The sequence below is a fragment of the Typopeltis vanoorti genome, chromosome 24 (genome assembly GCF_054136105.1).
Source record: "Typopeltis vanoorti isolate ZY-2024b chromosome 24, IOZ_Tvanoo_1.0, whole genome shotgun sequence".
Classification (NCBI taxonomy): domain Eukaryota; kingdom Metazoa; phylum Arthropoda; class Arachnida; order Uropygi; family Thelyphonidae; genus Typopeltis; species Typopeltis vanoorti.
In genome coordinates, this window is record NC_143572.1 from 32697822 (window position 1) to 32720659 (window position 22838).

At 37.0% G+C, this 22838-nt stretch overlaps 1 protein-coding gene across 1 annotated transcript in view; it reads right to left on the reverse strand.

The window, feature by feature from the left end:
- The window catches only part of LOC150093085 (ATP-binding cassette sub-family C member 10), a 231437-nt gene that overhangs the window by 204130 nt on the left and 4469 nt on the right, over window positions 1–22838 (reverse strand). Inside the window, exon 2 of the mRNA XM_090414153.1 lies at window positions 4889–5116. Within this exon, the coding sequence (XP_090270279.1) occupies window positions 4889–5116 (228 nt within the window). The remainder of the gene's footprint in view (window positions 1–4888; window positions 5117–22838) is intronic.

The following is a 22838-nucleotide window of genomic DNA, read 5'->3' on the forward strand; positions in this document are numbered from 1 at the left end:
TTTCCCCCCTCCCATATAAAAAATGCACAACACTTCATAAACAAAATTAGAAACATCACACTCAACGATGAAGATTTATTAGCTTTGACATCACTACCCTTTTCACTAATGTCCCGATCAATGACACTATTCTTCTTACACAGAGCATGTTTCTGCCCGACATCATGGCTCTCTTTACCCACATACTTTGCTCTAGGTATTTCATGTGGCAAAGTAATTTCTACATGCAAAAAGAAGGTACGGCCATGGGCTGACCAATTCTCCCCCCTCCCCCATAGCCAAGTTTTACATGGAAAACTCTGAGCAACAAGCTCTATATTCAGCAAGCCTAAAGCTCATAGTCTGGTTCAGATATGTTGATGATATTTTGCCATTTGACCCCGCAGTAGCCAAACATTAAAGACATTCCTAAGCCACCTGAACAAACAACACAAATGTATGAAATACCATCGAGACTGAAAACAATAACTCTCTTCCTTTTCTAGACACACTTGTCACACATCATCCCTCCAGCTGCCTTTCGTTCATGGTCTACTGCAAAAATACACACAGGCCAATACATACATAAATACAAAAGTTCGTACCACCATCCAACACAAAAACTAAAGATCATCAGCGCCCTCAAACATAGAGACCCAACAATTTGCTCCAGTTAGCAGACACTGAACATATCAAATTATTAGCCAAATGTATGAATATAGTGTCAGTGGCTACAACAAAAAACAGTTTGCAAGATCCTCCACAATAATACATTAAAAGCAAAAAGAAAAGATTGCAAGAATGCCATAGTCATTACATACATTAGGGGAATATCAGGAAGAAAAAAAAAATAGAACACTACATAAATACAACATTAAGCAACCTTCAAACCTCCTGCAAAATTAAGAAGTATACTCAGCTCGTCAAAAGATACCCTTCCCTACCTTGCCCACCCAGAGGTTTACAAAATTCAGTGCACCTGTAACCTACCTTACATAGCAGAATCAAGATGCATCATCCCAATAAGAAAAGATGAACATAAACACACCACATTAAATTCCTCCACTACAGTAAAACAGGCATGTCAGACCACTGCTTCAGACATGCCACAGAATCAACTGGAAAGGCACAAGTCCCTATGCTGCAACAAAACCTGGTTTGCAATAAAGTTCAAGGGTGTTTGTGAGATGCAGAAACATCATCTGAATCGAAACACAAATGATGGATTAGTAATTCCAAGAATTTGGAGGACCCATGCATCCAGAACATGATGGCAGAACCTAATACAAGCAAACTGTAATGAGAAGAGATTATTAATTGCCATTTGTAATGATGATTAAATCTCTGTAAAGATTTTTTTTTTTTTATTCCGAGTGTTTATTATTACACAAGGGTTCAATTCCGATTGGTGCAATGACTTTTAACTGTTTCTTTCAGAATCCGGAAAATCACTGACTCAAGACAAAATACAAAAAAAAATATACACATTTAATAAAACTAAAACAATATACATACTTGAAATAAAATCACACAACTAACTACAAAATTAATTGGATCCAAGGCCTTCTAAAATAAACCTACACTTTAGAGATCACCCATTCTCTAACTCATTCTATTATTGGTTTGTTTAACATAAACGTGGGTGGTCTGAAAAGTTCATGGTCTAACAATGAAAAAACGAATTCATAATTTCAAAATTATTTTTATTTTTCAACATAATCTCCTTAAGACTAATACATTTATTCCAGCAATGCTCCAGCACCATTATCCCATCCCTGTAGTGGTTCTCAGTAAGATTTGCAAAATACCTCTCTATAACTGCAATCATCTCTTGATTCGAAGAAAAACACTGACCAGCGATGAAGAGTTTTGGTTTTGGGAAGAGACACAGAAGTCGGAGGGAGCCAAATCTGGGGAATAGGGTGGATGTTTCAACAATTAATAGTGCAGATCCCTTAATTTTCCTATTGCCAAAACACTTTTGTGAGCAGGTGCATTGTCCTGATGAAAGATGATTTTTTTCTTCTGCAAACCGGGTCTTTTCTCACCAATGTTTTCATCTAGTCTGGTTAAAAGATCGGAATAATATTCCCTGTTATTGTCTTACTCATTTAAAGATAATTATTAAACAAAATGCCTTTAGCATCTCAAAACACTGATGCCGTGACTTTGTCTTTTTGGCACTGAACAACTGGCTTCTGTCCACTGTTTTGACTGCTGTTTCGATTCTGGTGTGCACTTGGATGAGAATCCAAGTCTCATCCATAGTAATAAATCGACGCACAAAATCAGTTTTATTCTTGTTAAAATGCTCCAAGCACTGTTCAGAGATTTTCATGCGAGTGCAGCACCCATCTTGCACAAAGCTTTTCATTTGCAATTCTTCATGTAAAATATATCTTACATGTTCTTTTGAAATGGCTGTAGTTTCAGCAATTTCATGCACTTTGACTCACTGGTCATCCAATACCATATCGTGCACTTGATCAATGATTTCTGATGCAGTTACACTTTTTGGACATCCTTCACTTGAATCATCTTTAAGACTGGTACGGCCACATTTAAACTCGGCAGCCTATTTCTTAATTGTCAAAAACGAAGGAGAAGAGTGCCCATAAACTTTTATGAACTTCAAATGAATTTCGTTTGGCGTTAAACCTTCTTTTGCAAAGAATTTTATAACTGCATGATAGTCAATTTTATCCATTCCAAGGGATAGAGAGAACACTTTGGCTTCCGACATCTGTATAAAAAAAAACTTCTTGATAGAATGACTTGCAATTTCACATGGATGCTTATGACAGATGTACCAACTTAGAAAAAAGAAAAAAATCTTACCATCTATGGTTGAGGCTGAGAACTTTTCAGACCACCCATGTACTTAGTCATGTTTACCAGGCTTAACACCTTGTTTTCACAATAACAAAAACGTTCATAGTCAGTTTCTTTGTTAAGGCCTTTTTCCGAAAATATAAAATTTTCTTCTTCTTTTCCACAGGATCTTTTCTTATCACCCTTATGCAACACACAATATTATTCCTCCTGTCTCACTAAAGTATAAATATTTCTTACCTCATGCAGTTCTACCATTTGATGCACAATTTACTAATTTTTGTACCAGAGAAAAAAGTTTCTTCTACTAACTTTATAAACAACATATCTAAGTAGTTGAGCTAATTCCATCGCCTTTTCCAGTAAAAATAACAAATAGATCCGGTGTCCTTAAGCCAGATGAAACTTTCCAATCAGCATTTCCATGAACATTCCTTTAGAATGTCAATTGCAATATCTTCTTTTATTTACCAATACTTATTGATAGTCTCAACTCCTCCAGTTTACAGACTCATTCTATGATTCCTTTTCAGAATCTTCTATTAATATTCTTCCGACTGTCACATAAAACTTAACTTCCTAAGAACAAAATTTCTTCGGTCTGCATTTCAAAATTTCCATTAGCTCTCTCTCTCTCTTGTTTTCCCCGTTACTTCGATACCGAATGCTCTCTCTTCTTTTTCTCATTACCTCAATACCGAACACTCTGTCTGTCAGTTGTCAATCACCCATCAAACTCCTAGGCAGGCATGTGCACTCCATAAAAGTGGCAAGTAAGAAGTTAGGTATAATGGCTGACCAGTGGCGCACTCAGGATTTAATCTTGGATGGGGCCGAGCGCTCAGGATTTAACCGGAGGGGGGGGGCTGAGTTGATTAGACGTTTTGCGAATACACACTACACATCGCATATGACCTATAACTGAGCATCTGCAGTGATCGCTAATTCATAAGTAGCACACAACATAAATAAAAAAAATGAATATGAATTAGGAAAAGATTTTTGGAAATTTTTCTAGTGTTTTTTCCTTTTCTTTGGGGGGTGCCCGGGCCCCTTGGCCCCCCCCTCTGGGTGCGCCACTGTGGCTGACTCGTCTCCGTTAGCATAACGAGAATACACAACACTTAATAATTTTAAACTACAATAAAAGGATTGAAAGTAACATAACTATCAGATTCTGGTAAGTACATCAATTTCCAAATGATTTACATTTTATTTTGACAATAATACTATCAATAACGGGCACATCGCAAGTGCAGATGTACGTGTTATGAAATCAAAACTAATGATATACATAATAGAGGAACAATTGTAAAAAGATTTATGATTATAAATTATGACTATTTTTACATATAAGATGATTGTAGAGATGTGTTTAATGTAGTTTGCTATAAAACTTTATTTTTATTTATTTAGAGATTTTTTTTTTCTATCGTCTGTATGTTATTACATTGATATGTATAAACATTTATTTTGTTAATTAATTGATATTTTTGTATATTTTTTATTTATTATTATTTTATTTTCACCAGAGGTCAGGCTAGGGTTCTCTTATTTTTTTTTAATTTAATGAACAGTTAGATGGCCATAACATCATAGAATGGACTATTTTGAGTAATTTCTCATTTCTTGTGTTTAAACCGTTAGTTACCTTTAACCCCTGAAGATGCAAGTCAAACGACATACGAAACTTGTCGGGTTTGTTTATTTTTATTTATCTTAATAAACATGTGGTTGTAATACCGGAATCTTTCTTTTGATGTGTGTTTTTGTCTCCATAAATGCTTTACTATGTATACTCCTCAATTTGTCATGGTACACAGATACTAACAATCATCCATCTTCAGTTTGTAATCCTGTGAAAGATCAGCAGCTTAATAAATACCTTATTTCCTTTGTTCTTGTGGTGTTATATTTAATAGTGATGAAGTAATTTATATAAAGAATATATAAGAATAGCTTTTAGTACTGTTGACTATTTTCTCAATGTAAGATTTTCCATATTAAAAAAACAAATTATAAATATCTTGACATAACTTTTTAACATTAAAAAAAATTCATTACAAGATCATCTTACCTTTGTGGCAGTTAACTGGTTTCCCATCAGTGAAAATGTGGTAAAAGTAAGAACTGAAATAATAACAGGTGTAGTGCCCCAAAAATATACACAAAAGGCATCTAGATATTTCCTTCCTTTCAGCAATTTTAATTCCTTCTCCCTGATTGCATTTACTTTTGATGAAAAAGTATCTTCCCAAAAATGCATTTTGATTACTTTGATTCCAGTTAGTATTTCATTCATTATCTAAAATAAAGAAGGAAAAAAAAAATTGTAACTGTTAAATATACAAATATAAGTTAAACTTTAGGAAATAAAAAGTTATGTGATGCAATGATACAGCTTATTATTATTATTATTATTATTATCTGAGATCTCCAGGTAATCAAGGACTCATTGAGGGAGGCTATATATCACCCAAACCAGCTGTCATACCTTCCCTTAAATTCATTCACACTAGATGCACTCACTATCCCTAAAAGCAAACTATTAGACTCACTCACTACTGTGTGAGAGAAAAATCTAGTTCTTAACCATTTCTTGACAGCAAACAAACTTAACTTCCATGGATTCCCCCATGTTCTCTCCTCACCTTCCATAAAACAAAAAAAAATTTCATCAGACAATATCCTATAACACAAATTCAGAACACCTCTATCGTATCACCCCTCTTTCTCCTGTTAACCAGAGTCTGTAATCCATATATTCACAATCTGTCCTCATAATCTAAATCCCACAATCCAGATATCAGCTAAAAAAAAAAAATCAGCTAACGCCTTTTTATTCCTGTATATGGGGAGTAGGCGAGGCCATTTAGCCCTATCTAACTTTTTTTGGAGACTGAGTGGGCAGTTCAATCTCCACTGGTACCAATCAGAGATAGATGGCCCAAGGCTATCACCAATTAAGCGGTACACAGTGAAGAGAGATGGCTCAAATGTGCCGCCATCTCGTGGTCCCTAACCCTAACACAATATATTTAATGTCCGAAATAATGTGGGTTCTACTGTCGATTTTCTTGAGTTTACGGGACAAAAAACCTGAGTTTCCAGGAGGAAAAACCCGCTTGCCTGTGCCAGAGATCGACTAACTCGGGAACTGGTGAAAAAAGGATTAGAAAAATTTCCTCTAGTCGCTGACTAGACTCGAAACCAAGTCTTCTTTCGTGCGGCCAAGCGCCGTGGTGTGGAAACGCCACATCCACTGAGCTACACAGGCTCTCCAATCCAGATATAATCTTTGTAACTCTTCTTTGCTACCATTCCACAACTTCTTTATCCCCCCCCCCCCACCTTGGAACCCAAAAAAAAAAATCTGTACAATAATCTAGGTGTGGTCTTATCAAAGCCTTATAAAGAGGCAAAATGACTTCCTTATACTTACATGTCAAGGTTCGCTTCAAAATTGCAATTACCCTCTGAGTTTTACTTGCAACTTTTGCTATGTGACCTTTGAACTTCAAATTCCTATCCACCATTACACCAAAATCCCTAGCCTAATCAGTTTCTTGTAACATAATTCTGCCAATATAATATGCTGCTGGAAATATCATCATGCCAAAGTGCATAAATTTACGCTTGCTAACATTAAACTGATAGCAATTTTCGTTTGCCCAAATTTCCAGCCTATTGAAATTAATTTGTAAGTGCTGGATATTAGTAGCATCCCTGAGTGCCATGCATATCTTCACATTATCGGCAAAGAATTGCATATGATGTCTTGTTCGGCACAAATGATTTGAGAGGCAAGAAGTATTCTACAAAGGAGGATTATAAAGGAGTTGTCAGAAGAGGCAAAACCGAAGAGCAAGAAGGTGAAGACTCTAAGTCTCCTACCATGCTATGATAGAAGCAAACTGAGAAGGAGGGTGTTGCTAGTTAATGAGTCTATACGTAAGTTGTGTAGAAAAAATGATGTAGGATTTGTGGATCTGTGGTCTATATTCGGTAGAAAGAAGGATTTGTACAAAGCTGATGTACTGCATCTAAATGGTTTTGGTGTTAGGTGTGTAGAGAGAGAGAGCTTTGTTCACCAAGCATGCTGAAACACAAATTCAGGGAAAACTTAAGCAATTAAGATGGAAGCAAGTGAGTCAGTGTTAAGGTATCCATGAAGCCAGTGAGTGTTGAGAATGACCAAGTGCAGAATCTATTTTCTCAAGCAAAAATATTGAATAGGGTAGTCAACTCAGGAAGTAAAGAAGTCAATTCAGGTATCAAGAACAAGAAGAAAGAGTTTTTAGCATTGGTTAGTGCAACCTTGATAAAAGTTATAGTCATTAATGAGATTTGGCTAACAGCAGATGATGTAGTTACAGGAATAGAATGTGAATGGTTTAGTATTTTCAAGGAAGATAGAGAGGATAGGATCAGGGGGGGGGGGCTACTGCTGATGATAGCAGATGAATTGCAGCTGAAAAGAATAGGAGATATGTGGGAAGGTGGCTGCTCATTTTATTATTATTATTATTCGTGACACCTCCAAGGAGTCCGAAGACACCGTGGGAGGACACCCACTAAACCAGCGCTTCCCAAACTCTGGGCCGCGGCCCTCTTGGGGGCTGTAGGTTTTGTTGAGGGGGGCAGTGAAATAATGAAAACAAATTTAAAATGCTTTAGACTAAGTAGAGTTTTTTTTTATCTTAAAAGAAACGTATTTAATTTTTATTATTTCTTTTTTGTTATTTTTTATATTTAATGGAAAAAAATCATACATTGGTGCGGGTTCACAAATTTTGCTTCCTGCGTATTTCAGTGCTTAATGAATATTAGTAAATATATGCTTATTCATATGTTTCATTTAAAAACCGATATCTAAGAATTACAGTTTCAAATATTTCACCAGATATTGACTTTTTGTGCAGCAGTATTGAAACACATCCATCACATTAAATTATTAAACTTCTTTTATGTTTTTAATTCTTTCTTTATTACTAATCGTTTTACGTTTCATGTGCTTGTACTGCAAATGTACAATAACAATATATCTGTCTATATAAAAATATGAGATAATGTGGCATGTCAAATGTGTATGTAAGATGCTAAAAATGTAATATTTGCATTTGATTTTTGCAATATTCGCTGTGTATGTTTTGTACTGAATATAAATACAATAAATATTATAATAATATGTCTATATTACGATTTTTTTTCGAGGGGGGGCAGTGAAATATTTTAATTTTTCCAAAGGGGGCCCTGACATCTAGAAGTTTGAGAAGCACTGCACTAAACAACTGTTTCCACCACTACACCGAACCTTCCATCAATGCCATCCACTGCCCACCACTACCACAACTAGTATTTTTTGTCTGTAAATTGCATGTGTTCTGAAGGGCCGATTTGTCTGTATGCAAGATGAAAAAACCAGAGTTTCCGGGAGAAAAAACCCTGCTACCTCCATATGAGATTGGCTAACTCACCTTCAATTGAAAAAGTCCACATAAAGATTCCTCCTGTCACGATGAGCATCGAACTTAGGCCTATTCCAATCGAAGGGCGCAATGCACCGTCGTTCTTCCAATTGAGCTATGGAGGCAAATCATTTGAGGCAGTCTGGTTTGAGATTAAGGCCAGTAAGACAAAATATACAGTTGGTTGTTGCTATAGGCCAGGAATTCCACAGATGATCTGCAAGACATGCATCACCAAATTAGTAGAGTGAGTACAGTTGAGTGATAATTATGGGGGAACTTCAACTATGGAAATATAGACTGGAAGGATGAAAGATCACATGGCAGTAAGGAAATAGAATTTATACACCTACCGAGAGATAAATACTTGAGGCAGCATGTGATGGAGGGGGACTAGGATGAGAGTATTGGACCTGGTCATAGGATCAGAAGAGCAATCCATAAGTGGATGTATGAGGAATTAATTAATCCAAAGGTGGCCACATTGCCTCTGATCGACAAAAGTGATACAGTTTTGATTTGGGAGATAGTAAAAAACATGAGGAGTATTCTGTCAAGAAGGGGTATATATGGAACTACTAGGCAGGTGATTATGACAACCTTAGGAGGAAGCATGAATCTGTACCATGGCATAAAACACAGAAAGGGAAGGATATTAGTAATGCATGAGAGATAGTTGAAGGGCATCTAGAGGAAGCAATATTAAATTATATACCTAAGGTAAGGATGGTTAATCAGGTAGGACATGGATGAGTAATATTATTATTATTACCCCAGATCCACCGAGTCAAAGACTCATCTAGGAAGCCCTTTTAACATACACTTAGCTCATCATACCGTGCCTTAAACACACTCAAATTCTCTGCAGATACCACACTCTCAGGCAAGGCACTCCGATCATTCACAACTCTGCATGCAAAAACCTGCTTCTCACTCCCCTGCTCACACCCTCCTTATACAGTTTCCAGGGATGGCCTCTGGTTCTCCCCTGATTTTTTCCCACTGTTTTCTGTAGAATATCTCCAACATTGATCCTATACCCCTTACTAACTTGTAGGTGTTTAGTTTTTTACTTCTACAAGTCAGTGTCCTCCACATCATTCCCAGAATTCTTTGTGTTATCTTAACAATTTTGGCAATGCATACCCTAAATTTCAGATCCTTATATATCATCATCCCAAGACCTCTTATTTCCTCCATCTCCAACAATATATCACCACCCAAGCATAAATTCTACATCCCATCTTTGTTTCCCACATTTTAAAACCTTACATTTTGCAACATTGAACTCTTGTCCCCATTCACTCAATTTATTCAAGTCTTCTTATAAGGCCACAAGATCTTCTCTACTCATCATAGTTCATCCCAACTTTGCATCATCTGCAAAAACTGAATATCTCCATCCAAATCTTTGCCAATATCATTAACATATAAGTTAAACAGTAATGGCCCTAAAACAGACCCCTGAGGTACACCACGAGTGACTTTTCCTCTTCTGGGATATTGCTCCTCCATACACAACTTGCTGATACCTATCAGATAGCCGGTCTCTGACCCACTGTACTAATCTAATATCCAACCCCATCTGCTCTAGTTTGACTATCAATTTATCATGCGGTAATCTATGAAACGCCTTTGCACCTTTCTACCCAAAGCTTTATTAAACATGGCATGCATGTACAGAATTACATGTTTAATAACAATGTTTAATAAATGGAGTCATAAGACTTCCTGTGATGTCTTATCTACATTGTTCCTGTTAACTGCAGTATATGCTAAAAGGACTCATAACAGAAAGTCTATAACATCACTCCTTAACTTCATCAAATGTATGCATTCTTACCACCCTCTCAGCCGATGCACTTCATGCGCCTCTCTCTCTCACTCTCCACTCACTTGAACTTCCAAACGTTGCCTCCTTATCCTGCCCCCTCCCCTCATTCTACCTTCTGAAAAAATCCCCAGTTTTATCCATCTGATAAATACCTCTTGGCAGCTTATATGTCTCAATAATATCATTGTTCCATCTTATATCTGCCAAATTCTTTGGCTGACATACCCTTAATCTATCTTCACCAATACTCCATGGTTCCAATATCATTTTTGTTACATTGTCTTTGTATCCTCTTGAACATCTTACTCTGGTGAACTGACAGAGACCATGTTATGTGCAAGTTGTGCTCTAACAGAAAATATGCTATAGCATATTTACGGTGAGTAAGTGAGTTAACAGTGCTTTCTATAGTGATAGTTCAATATAATTATTTTTGCATTTCTATACAGGTTGCCTTCTATTTTAATCTTGTTTATAAATAGTCATCTGGTTAAACTTTAAAAAGAATATGACATCACCAACTCTTGTGGAGACTGTCCAGCTACTTGACCACATCCAATGTCAGGAGTGCATTCTGCTAATTCATGATATTATTATTGAAACTCCAGGAAGTCAAGGACTCATCAAATAAGGCCATACATCACCAACACCAGCTGTCATACCTTTTCTTAAATTCATTCACACTAGATGCACTTACTGCTTCAACAGGCAAATTGTTCTCACTCACAGCTCTATGACAGAAAAACTTAGCTCTTCCCTCTTTCTTAATAGCACACAAGGATGTCCCCCCACCTTCCATATAATGAAAAATTTTATCAACTGATATCCACAATGCCCTCTTAAAAGTTTATATACCTGTATCATATCACCTCTCTTTCTTCTGTCTACCAATGTCTGCAGTCTGCATACTCTGAAATCTATCCATATAATCTACATTCCATAATCCTGATATTATCTTTATAACTCTTGTTTGCAGCCTTTCCATAGCTTTATCCCTTGGAAGTCAGGAGACCAAATAACCAGCAAATTTTGCAGAGGAAATATTTTGGTTCGTCCTCTCCAGTCCAGAATGAGTGATATGGAAAGAAGCCAATTCATTAAATCTGGCACAAAAATCTCCTAAGCAAACAGACTCCAATCCTATAACTTTCCTTGTGCATTTTGTAACTGAATTTCCAGTGTGCTGATTTTTTATTTTTTTAGAAAAAAGAAAAAAAAAAGGGGGGGGTATTTTCAAATTTTTCTACTAATGCAACAAGTAACAATCTGTTTTTAACCATTTCTTTTGTTCTTACTAATTTATTTGCAATGTATAAGTCAATAAGATCAAAAAGAGAACGTACAGTAAACTCCTTAAATGCCTTTATACCATACTCCAATAGAGGAAAGATAACCCAACTTCAATCTTCTAAAACTCAATCCTGTCAATTTTACACAAAAATAAGCCCTCCTCACTTAATTCTGTCATATTGCCTGGTTCTCACTCAAGAAGAGATCCCCTCCCCCCCCCCTCCTCTTCTTTCAACAACAATAAAGCTTGGCTGCCTCTTCCAATTCAGATGATATCGCTAACATGAGCAATTAGCTACTCACTGCAAGTCACAGATCAATCCAGCAATGAAATATTACTGCCAAGTTTATGAGATAGGTCCCAAAAATATCTTTTAAAAAAGGGAATACACCAGAGGGCAAAGTTATAGCTAGACATATTACAAGGCACAGCAAAAAGATAAATTTTTGTTATAATTTATTCGAGTTTTACTTTATGGGGGATATAAGCTAGATAGAATGTATAGTCTATAGTAAATTTTAGTATATTTTTATAATATACTAAAATTAAAATTATAATAGAATAATATTTTAGTATTCTTTGTGCAGTGTTCGAATAATGGTGGCAGCTGCAATTCAGTTTGCCAATGATTCAACATTGAATCCTCTGCCATTTAAGGGATTACATTTTACCCAGCATACTACTGAATTTTGTGGAATGCAGTGCTTATGGGATGTACATCCTGGCAGTTAGAAATTGCAACAGGTGAGAGCCCAGGGAGTGCATGTCTATATAAAATGTAGAAAATGGGAAAATCATGATTTAGAAACTACTTTGGCAGCGCTACATCAGAAACAGGTAAATACCAACAAAAAGACATAAGTAACATGATCGAAGGCAGAGGAAAATGAACAGCATGTGAATGAGAATAAAAATTTATATTCTCATTCAGTGATGGTGTGGTTTTGGATGACAGTGTTAACTGGGAGGACGAATGTTGAGCGAGAGTAGGTAGCTTGTAGAGAGAGAGAGAAAGATGAATTGAAAGAAGTGGGACTTATGAGGAATTAAATAAGAACCATAAAAGAGATTAGAAGACTGGAAACAATGAATGTGAAGTGAATCAGAGTATCAGTGAAAGAGAGAGAGACTGTTATTAGAATGATAGAAGGGGAGAGAGAATAGGAGAACTAGTGGAAGGGAAAGAATGAGAGGAAGGCAAGATAGTGCAGGAACCAGTGATGAAGAGATGACAGAGTAATGAGAGAACAGGGAGAGAAAGTATCAGCAAAGAGAGTACGAGATGTAGGTGAGCAAGGAAGGACCAGAATGGTAAGAGGTGTGATTGAAGGCGATTCAGTAATTTGTGGTGTGAAAGATAGAATGCCAGAAGAGTGTTTGCCTGAAGGAACAACAGACAGTGTAACTATAGCAATAAAGCAAGATGAAAGAGTAGATGAGATGATTGACATAGCAGACACAAATGACTTGAGGCAGTGTGAATCAGGTGACATCTGAGGTTCTTGCTTGAGGTTGTGCAGAAGAAGAGTGAGATAGGGAAGATAGCGAGTGTGTTGCTCAGGTATGATCGTGTAGAGCTGAGGTGAAAGCATCAATAATGAATAGATGAGAGCCACAATGTGTTGACAGAGAGGCCTGAATTATGTGGTGCATGAAGGGAATTTGAGGACAGTAACTGTATGTGAGAGACAGCTTGCATTTGAATGAGGAAGGATGTAGGCATCTGGAGAGAATGTTGTTCTGCAAACAAGTCAGTGTGTCGATGCTGGGAATCTAAAATTATCAGGGTTGATGGTAGCAGGTGTGACCTCTTGTGGGAATAGTTGGTTGGGAGAATGGGGAATACACTACATAATGCTGAATTCAGTGGAGTCTGGAGAAAATAATAATAGGTATAGAAACAGTGATAGTACATTGATGATTTTTTTATACTAATGCCAGGAGTATTTGGAATAAAGGAGATGAAATGGTGGTGCTGATAGCCTCAGCCTATTCAGAGATTATTGGATCAGTAAGACATGGCTGCCAGATGATATACTGACAGGAATAGAAAAAGAGAATATATCATTTTATGAAAGGATAGGAAGGGTAAACACAGTGGTGGAGTACTGCGTATGATAAGTGATGAGTTGTGTCTTCTCAGAATGGAGAATTTGAGAGCAGTGGCACCAGTGGCTTTGAAAGCATACATGTAGAGGACAGAATATTTAGTGGAGTGGTGTTATAAGATATGAAACATAGAAGTTGAAGAGCAAGAGATGTTTAAGCAGCTGAGCTTGGTAAGTGCAAAAAGAATGATTGTTATGGGAGAATTTAACTAAAGCAGCATAAATTGGGAAGAGGAAACTGCATGTAGTAGCAAGGAAATGAAATTTCTTGAAGGGACAAATGTCTTAGGCAACATGTAGGAGAAGTAACATGAAGTTCAAGAGTTTTGGATTTGGTCATAGCATCAGAAAATCTGATTGTAACTAAGATGGCATCTTTACTCCCAGTTGGAGAGAGACTATGTGGTTTTAACATGGAAGATAAATAGACTTTTTTTATGTGGTTCCCACCCACATCCTGTGAATGGGCTAAGGATTCCTCCCATTTTTGATTTTTGTCAATTATATATATATATATATATATATTTGTAATTTTTTAAAAAGTTATTTTACATAGTCTGGAAATCCTGCTCTAGAGACCAAACATGGAACTTTTTCAGACCTTCAATAAGCATGGCGGTGTCACACTAAGTGATGAAATTCATCTCCCACCTAAAGACGATCACAAACATTTATGCCCATGGTGGGATTTTGAACCCATGACCTGTTGGTTGGAAAGCAGGTATGCTAACTACTTGGCTAACCACGCCAACAATTTCTAGACATGCAAGAATATCAAAGAAAAAGGAATGTATTGGAAATTATAAGGCAGATGGAATCAACTTGGAGCAGTTCCATGGATGGAGGAATTGGAAAGGCAAGATATATCAGTGCTTGGGAACTAGTGAAGAAATACTTATTAGCAGCAATAGTAAGTTGTATACTGCAGGTGAAAACGAGAACACAATTTGGTGTAAAGTGGATGACAAACAATATCAAATGGGAACTATGGATGATAAAGAGATATGGAAGAGATATAAGCAGAGAGATGGAGAGCAGATGCATGAAAAATATAAGAGTCAGGTTAGGAGAGTGACTACTATGGTAAGGAAGGCAAAAGTGGAATATTAGAAGAGACTGGCCCTGAGATCCAAATAAAATCCTAAGAAATTCTTTTGTTATGTGGCCAGTAGGAGAAATGATCGTGGAGGAATGACACTGTTGGATAAAAAATGGAAATAGAGTGACTGATGCAACAATATAGTGGAGTTGTTCAATGAACACTTTATTCAGGGTACTTCATCCTGGAGAAGTAGGTTTTAATATCAGAGGGATGGGGAAGGTTCTAGGTTTAGAAGTGCAAGAAGAGAATGTTTCAAATATTGAGTACTCTAGATGTCAGTAAAGTAATGAGACTGGATGGAATTTTGCCATGGGTTTTGAGAGAATGCGCTAAAGAACTGCTGGCTCCAATGATATGGCTTTTCAATGAGCGTGTGGTCATGGGAAAAGTGCCCAAGGAGTGGAAGGAGGGTAAGATAGTGCCATTGCATAAGGGTGGTGGTAGAATGGAAGCGTCAAACTATACACCAGTTTGTATTAGTTAAGATTTTAGAGAAATTCGTGAGGGATAATTTACAGCATTGAGTAGATGGGAATAACGTTATCTGTGAGAGTCAGCATGGATTTGTTAATAGGTGCTCTTGTTTTAGCAATCTGATTGCCTTTTATAATACATATATACATAGCTCATGGCAAAAACATGATGTTAAAAAAGAGAATCATGATGTCATTATATATTAACAGAATTGAAGAATTTTTATTATTATTGTTCCGGGCAACTTCAAGGAGTCGACAGACTCATCAAGGGAGGCCCTAACATCATGTCAAGAACAACTATTCGACATTCACACAGTATCTATCATACCTTGCCTTGAACTCATTCACGGTCGTAGCACCCACAACAGACTCTGGAAGCTTATTCCACTGATTCACTACTCTCCAAGTAAAAAACCTAGCTCTAACACCCTTGTCAACCACACTCTTGCCCAGCTTCCATTCATGGCCCCTAGTCCTCCCACCACCAGTCATATTTTCAAAAATATCTTCTGGATCAATCTTATAGAAACCCTTCAGTAATTTGAATGTCTCAATCATATCACCCCTCCTTTGCCTATCGACCAATTTCTGCAACCCACAAATCTTCAACCTATTCTCATAAGGTTCATTCCACAGACCTGCTATCATCTTGGTCACTCGTCTCTGGATCCTCTCCACTTCCTCCCCATCACGAAGAAACCCTGGTGCCCATAACTGGGCACAGTAGACCAGATGGGATCTTATCAAGGCTCGATACAGAGGAACAACAACTTGTTTGTCTCTGCATGTTAAAGTATTTTTCAGAAGCCAAGTGATTTGGTGAGCTGTTTTAGTCACTTTTGCAATGTTCCCCCTAAACTTCAATTCCCTATCCACCAACACTCCCAAATCCCTGGCCTCATCAATCTCCTGGAGTACAGTTCCACAAATGCGATATACTGCTGCTATTCTTTTCACCCCAAAGTGCATAACCTTACACTTTGGCACATTAAATTGACATCCATTTTTCCTAGCCCAGTCCTCCAAACTATCCAAATCATCCTGTAAAATTTTGACATCCTGTGCACTCATAATTGCTCTACCCAACTTTGCATCATCAGCAAACAAGTGAACACTTCCTCTCAAATCCTTTCCTATATCATTGATGAACAAATTGAAAAGCAGTGGTCCAAGAACAGAGCCCTGTGGCACTCCACTAGTCACAAGCTGTCTTTTAGACTCCACTCCTGAATAAACCACCTTCTGGTATCTCTCCGTCAACCACCCTGCTATCCATCTCACCAACCCTATGTCCATTCCCATATGCTGCAATTTACTGATTAGAATTCCATGTGGAATCCTGTCAAAGGCCTTGGCAAGGTCCAGTAGAATCACCGTAAACCCATTACCCTTATCCAGTTCAGCCGTCACTGTGTTATAATACGTGAGCAAGTTACTGAGGCATGACCTACCCTTCACAAAACCATGCTGTCCCCGATACAGTATCCTATTTTCTTCTATCCAATCTTGTATTTTCCTCTTGACTATTTTCTCTAAGACCTTGACAATGATTCCTGATATGCTAATCGGTCGGTAATTTACAACAGCAGTCTTGGAACCACCTTTATGCAGTGGAACTATTTTCCCCTCTTTCCATCCGCTCGGGACTAACCCAGACCCGAGACTCAAATTAAACAAAATGGTCAAGGGTACTGACAATTCTTTAGCTGCTTCTCGTACAACACGAGCTGGTATACCATCCAATCCCACAGATGTATTGACATTGAGGTTATGCAATAGACTACTCACCTCCACTTCATTCACCACAATTCCCGTATGATCTACTGGTACATTTAAAATATTTTAAGTTAAAACTTTGAAGGAAAACACAGATCTAATCCAAGAAGTTAGAAAATAAAAAGAAGAGTTAAAAGTAAAAGTCTTAATATGTTATAATAAGGAAAAGAAACATATATATCATTATAATAAAATGACAAAAGCTTGGTTGATGAGGGAAAGTATATCTGCCATTTTTTGGATTTTACAAAAGGCATGTGACAGGGTATCACATTATAAGCTGATATATTAGTTACAGCACATGGGTTTAGATTTCAGGTTAGTGAACTGGAATGGGGATTGTCTGTCTGATAGGTATCAGAGAGTTGTGTATGAGGATGTGGTATCAAGGAAGCAGAAGGTTACATGTGGGGTCCCACAGGGCTCAATACTGAGACCTGCATTGTTTAATCTTTATATCGACATTGTCAATGGATTGCAGGGGGATATTCGGTTGTTTGCAGATGATGTGAAGCTGGGAAGGGTTATTTAGTAATAGTACAGATGTGGTAGTTCTTCAAGAGGAATTGAATAAACTGGACAGATGAGCAAATGAATGGGGATTATCAGTTTAATTCAGATAAATTAAAGTCTTGAAGTTCAGGATACATCGATTGGAGAATGCATACTCTGTTGGAGGAAATGGGGGGGGGGCAACGGATCTTGGGATGATGATTGATAGAAATCTGAAATTGATAGAACCTATTGCAAAGGTGGTGAAGGCAACCTAGAGGACTGCTGCAATACTGAGAAGGATGCTAACTAGCACAGATAAAAGAGTTATTCCATTGTATAAAGCTCTGATCAGATCACACCTAGACTCTTGTGATCAAATTGGATCCTCAGGATTTGAAGGGGATAAACTAACTGTGGAAAAAGTGCTGAGGCAGATAACAAAGATGGTATCAGGACATCTGCACAATGTTAGTTATGAAGATAGGTTGAGGGAAGGTGGAGACTGCAGAGTTCGGTGAATAGAAGAGGGAGAGGTGATATGACTGAGACTTTTAAACTGTTGAGAGGTAGTTACAGGGTTGTTCTGGGGAGTTCTATCATTTGGTGGATCGAGGGGGGGGGGAGCGAGGACAAGGAGCTATCCTGGAAGTTATGAAAGGAAGCTGTGAGCAAGAGGATGAGGCATGGTTTCTTTGCATGGAGAGTTAAGTATTCTGCACTGAAAAGATTCCGATAAAGGTATGTATGTGTGCATTATTATTATGTGATATCTCCAAGGAGTGCAGGGCTCATCATGAGAGTGCAACACTCTGCACCACCTGATCTACCATCCACAACACACTACATGATCTACCATTCACAACATGGCATTATGTTGATTTGCTAGACTATTTTGTTCGTTGTCCACATTTCACTTCCATATAACAGGTTTAGCCAAAATGTTGAATAGTTTTAATCTTTATTTCTCTGTATTAATATGTGATAATAATATATGTGATAATAATATGTGATAATAATAATAATAATATCACATATTATTATGTGATATCTCCAAGGAGTGCAGGGCTCATCATGATCATTTTAATCTTTATTTCTCTGTATTAATATGTGATAATAATATGTGATAATAATAATAATATCACATATTATTATGTGATATCTCCAAGGAGTGCAGTAATTTCTCTGTTTTAATCTTTTAATCTTTATTTCTCTGTATTAAATTTAGCTTAAAAATATTCTTAATCATGCCAATAATTTTGATAATGGTGTCATTTCACAGTCAGATCTAGCTAACTAGAAGGAGACCCCCCCACAATTTTTTTTTGAAATGCAGTGAACCAACTGCAGCTTCTGCCTTAAATGTCCAATCCTAATCCTCTCATGTTGCACTCCATTAGCAGGTATATGCCAGGATAATGAATAACAAGGATGAGCTACCAATTAGAGATTTAGCTGACCAAATTGTATTCTATATTGCAAGAAACCAAAAGATCACATCAGAACCACAATATGTAATGTCATGCCAGATGAAGCATCACCCAGTTAAACAAGGCCACTGCTATCTTCATCAAGGATCCAGGGCAAAGGTGAAGATACTACTGGAACAAACTCCAACTTACCATTAGCAGAATTCGATCTTTCTTTCAAGGGGCAACATTATCATTATTATCATCATCAGGCCTCTACGGAGTCCAAAGACTCATCACAGGAAGTCCTCCACTTAGATCATCATACTGAGCCTTTAAATTTCCCATTTTACTTTTTCAGAAATGTCTGGGAGTTGCATTTTCCCCCACTCAAGCAAGTGTAGAGTGTTCATTTTCAGTTCTAAAAATCATTAAATCAGAATTGAGAGAATCAGTGATAGGGAACATGCTTGAGGCAATCTCATTCTTAAGAACAACTGCTATGCATAACTAAAAACTTAAAAATTCAATTTTTTAAAATACAATTAAAGTTAATTTGCATGTTTTATTATGGCAAATATGTCACTGTTTTTTCTATAATGTAATAAGTTGTTTTCAACTCATAACTTACTAATTTTGTTGCTTTTTTTCCATTAACCTAAAGATCAAATTAACTTTGTATTTTTAGCCTATAATGTAAGCATCATTCCAATAATGTTTTCAATAATAAATTTAGTTTAATCCTTTATCCAAGTGTGAGCAAACAAAGTTTGCACTGAAAGTATCTTCAGGACTGGGACAAGGCGGTACAACACCAGGCAACTCGTTGCAAAGGTGGAGCAAGCTAACATCACTCCTATCTCAGTATCTCCCATAATGCAAAACACATCTCCTTGCAGATATGTATAATGTTATGCATTAAGGGAAGGGCCAATACCCAGACTAGTTTCGACCTTTATTGAGGTCTCTTCAGTGGAGATACCAGGCAGAAGCATTAGTAAGGTAATCTCTACCTATAGGAGTTGCCAAATGGTGTGCTACCTTTTTATTAAATTACTCTGGATTTAGAGAAAGATGTTGAAAGTTTATTTTTCACTTGGTTAGACTATAATAAATTTAGTTGAATCCTTTATTCAAGTGCATTATGGGAGATACTGAAATAGGAGTGATGTTAGCTTGCTCCACCTTTGCAACGAGTTTCCCGGTGTTGTACCACCTTACCCTAGTCCTGAAGATACTTTCAGGCGCAAACTTTGTTTGCTCACACTTGGATAAAGGATTGAACTAAATTTATTATAGTCTAATCAAGTGAAAAATAAACTTTCAACAACAATGTTTTCATTTGTCAATTGGATATGATTGCTGCTCACTCCAACAGTTCAAAACTAAAGTAGGATTTTGATATATGAAAGGAGCTGGATCTCGGGATCTGGAGTTGTAGCCAAACATTTTGATATATGGGTGATTTCAAATTTCACCCATATTTGATATATGGGTGAAATCTGAAAACAAACCCCAACTCAACATCACCAGAGTTAAAGATCAGTACTATCAACGTAAGAAGCCTGAATGGCAAAGAAATGGAGCTAGCTGAGGGATTAGATAAGTACCAGATCGACATAATAGGGGTGACTGAAACAAAAAAGACCAAAACTGGTGAGATCTTTCTGAGCAATAAATACAAAATGTTATATTCAGGAAATGACAATCAAGGAAAAGAAGGAGTAGCCATAGTATTCAACACAAAATACGAGGCTAATCTTCTTGAATGGCAGTCAGTCTCAAGTAGAGTAATGTGGGCAAATATGAGAATGGGGAACTGGACAATGAGACTTATTTGTGCCTATGGTCCCACAGAAGGTTCTACTAAGGTTGAAGTGGAGGAATTTTTTGAGGCTTTAGAAAAAGCAACTGACACAATGAAAAAGGAAAAGTTGGTCCTTGTTGGGGATCTAAATAGCAGAGTAGGAAATGATTGTCAGACATACAAAAATATTTTGGGAAAATTTGGAGAAAAGAGCAAAGCTAATAATAATGGCAAATATCTGTTGGATTTCTGCTCAGGACAAGGACTGGTTATTACTAACACCATGTTCCAACATAAAAATGTGCACAAATTCACATGGAGAAAAGACTAGGAATAAGAAAAGTCTCATTGACTATGTTATTGTTGATAGTGATGTTTTCTCCCTGGTACAGGACACGAGAGTGTACAGAGGATTCGAAATTGGAAGTGATCACTATTTAGTATTGAGCAGGATAAAATTGAATTTCATATTGAAAAGAATAACATGTAAGAAAATTTTAAAGCGAATAAAAGTTGAGCAGCTCTCAGATGTGGACTGTAGACTAAAATACACAAAGATTATTGAAGAAAAAATGAAAGAGTTTGAGAACAGGAATCAAACCTTGGAGATTCAGTGGCAAACTCTGAAGAAAACATTGATTGATTCTGCCAGAGAGGCATGTGGTGAGGTTGTCTGCAAGGATAAAAAAATCAGAACTCCCTGGTGGACACAGGAAGTTAAAGAGGCAGTGAAGGAAAAGAAGAAAGCATATCAAAAGTTCCTGGCAAATAAGTCAACTTTTACTCTTACAGAATACAGAGAAAAATGTAAGAAAGCTAAACTGTGTGTAAAACTAGCTAAACAAAAGTCATGGGAGGACTTTGGCAAGAATATAGAAAATAAATATCAAGAAGGTGGCAAAATATTCTGGAGGTTGTTGAAGAAGCTTAGGAATGGAGGAAAGAGTGCTGTAAAAGGAGTTAGAGATGATAAAGGTGACATGAAAACGGGAGAAAAAGATATCCTTGAAGTATGGAGTAATTACTTTGAAAAACTGCTAAATGAAACAAGCAGTGATGACAGCACAGCGATAAAAAACACTGACCAGGCATGCAGTCAGGAATACATATCCATACTTGAAGTAGAAAAAGCCATCAAAGGCTTGAAATGTGGAAAGGCAGCAGGAGTAGATGATATTCGACCAGAAATGCTGAAGTATGGTCGTATAAAAGTCTTACAGTGGCTGCACTGCATAGTTCAGAAAGCCTGGACAGAGGGACGAATTCCCGATGATTGGAGTAGAGCTCTCATAGTACCCATATATAAAAAGGAAAAACTGAATGTGAGAATTACAGAGGTATTTCCCTACTGAGTGTTCCTGGCAAGATCTATGCAAGTATACATGAGAAACGGTTGAGAAGAATTGTGGAAGAAAAGCTTGGTGAAGAACACGCTGGATTCAGGCCAAATAGAGGCTGTCAGGATCAGATCTTCAGTTTACGACAAATAGTCGAGAAAGCATGGGAATATAACAAAGATCTGTATTTAAGTTTTGTCGATTTGGAAAAGGCATATGACAAGGTGCCAAGAGAGAAGCTATTCAATACGCTGCAGTTATATGGTGTCAATGGGGCATTATATCAAGCAATACTTAGTCTTTATTTGAATTATAAGTCAGCAGTTAGAATTGAAGGAAGTACAGGAAGATGGTTTAATGTTAAATCTGGTGTGAGACAAGGATGTACATTATCCCTCTGTTATTCATTATCTATATGGATCACATTATGAAGGAAAGTGGTATTAAATCTGATATCAAAATTGGAGATGTTAATGTCAGCTCTTTGCTTTATGCGGATGATGTTATACTTCTAAATAAATCCGCTACAAGTCTGCAAGATTCTCTGACTAAATTCAATTGCTGTTGTAATAGATATGGTATGAAGGTCAGCAATAAAAAGACAAAAACAATGAAAATAGGCAGAATCATTGAAAATGTCAACTGTGTTGTGAATGGAGAACCTGTGCAACAAGTAAAACATTTCAGCTACTTAGGCACGATTTTTACTGAAGATGGTAAATTAAATATAGAAATAGACAACAGAATCAGCAAAGCTAGTATGGTTGGAAGTCAATTGAATAAATTCATATGGAATAAGAGAGAAATTAGTCGGAACACTAAATTAGCTGTATACAAGACAGTGTTCAAACAAGTTTTAACTTATGGATCTGAGAGCTGGGTCAGAAGTAAAACACTTGACCAAAGACTACAGACCGCAGATATGAG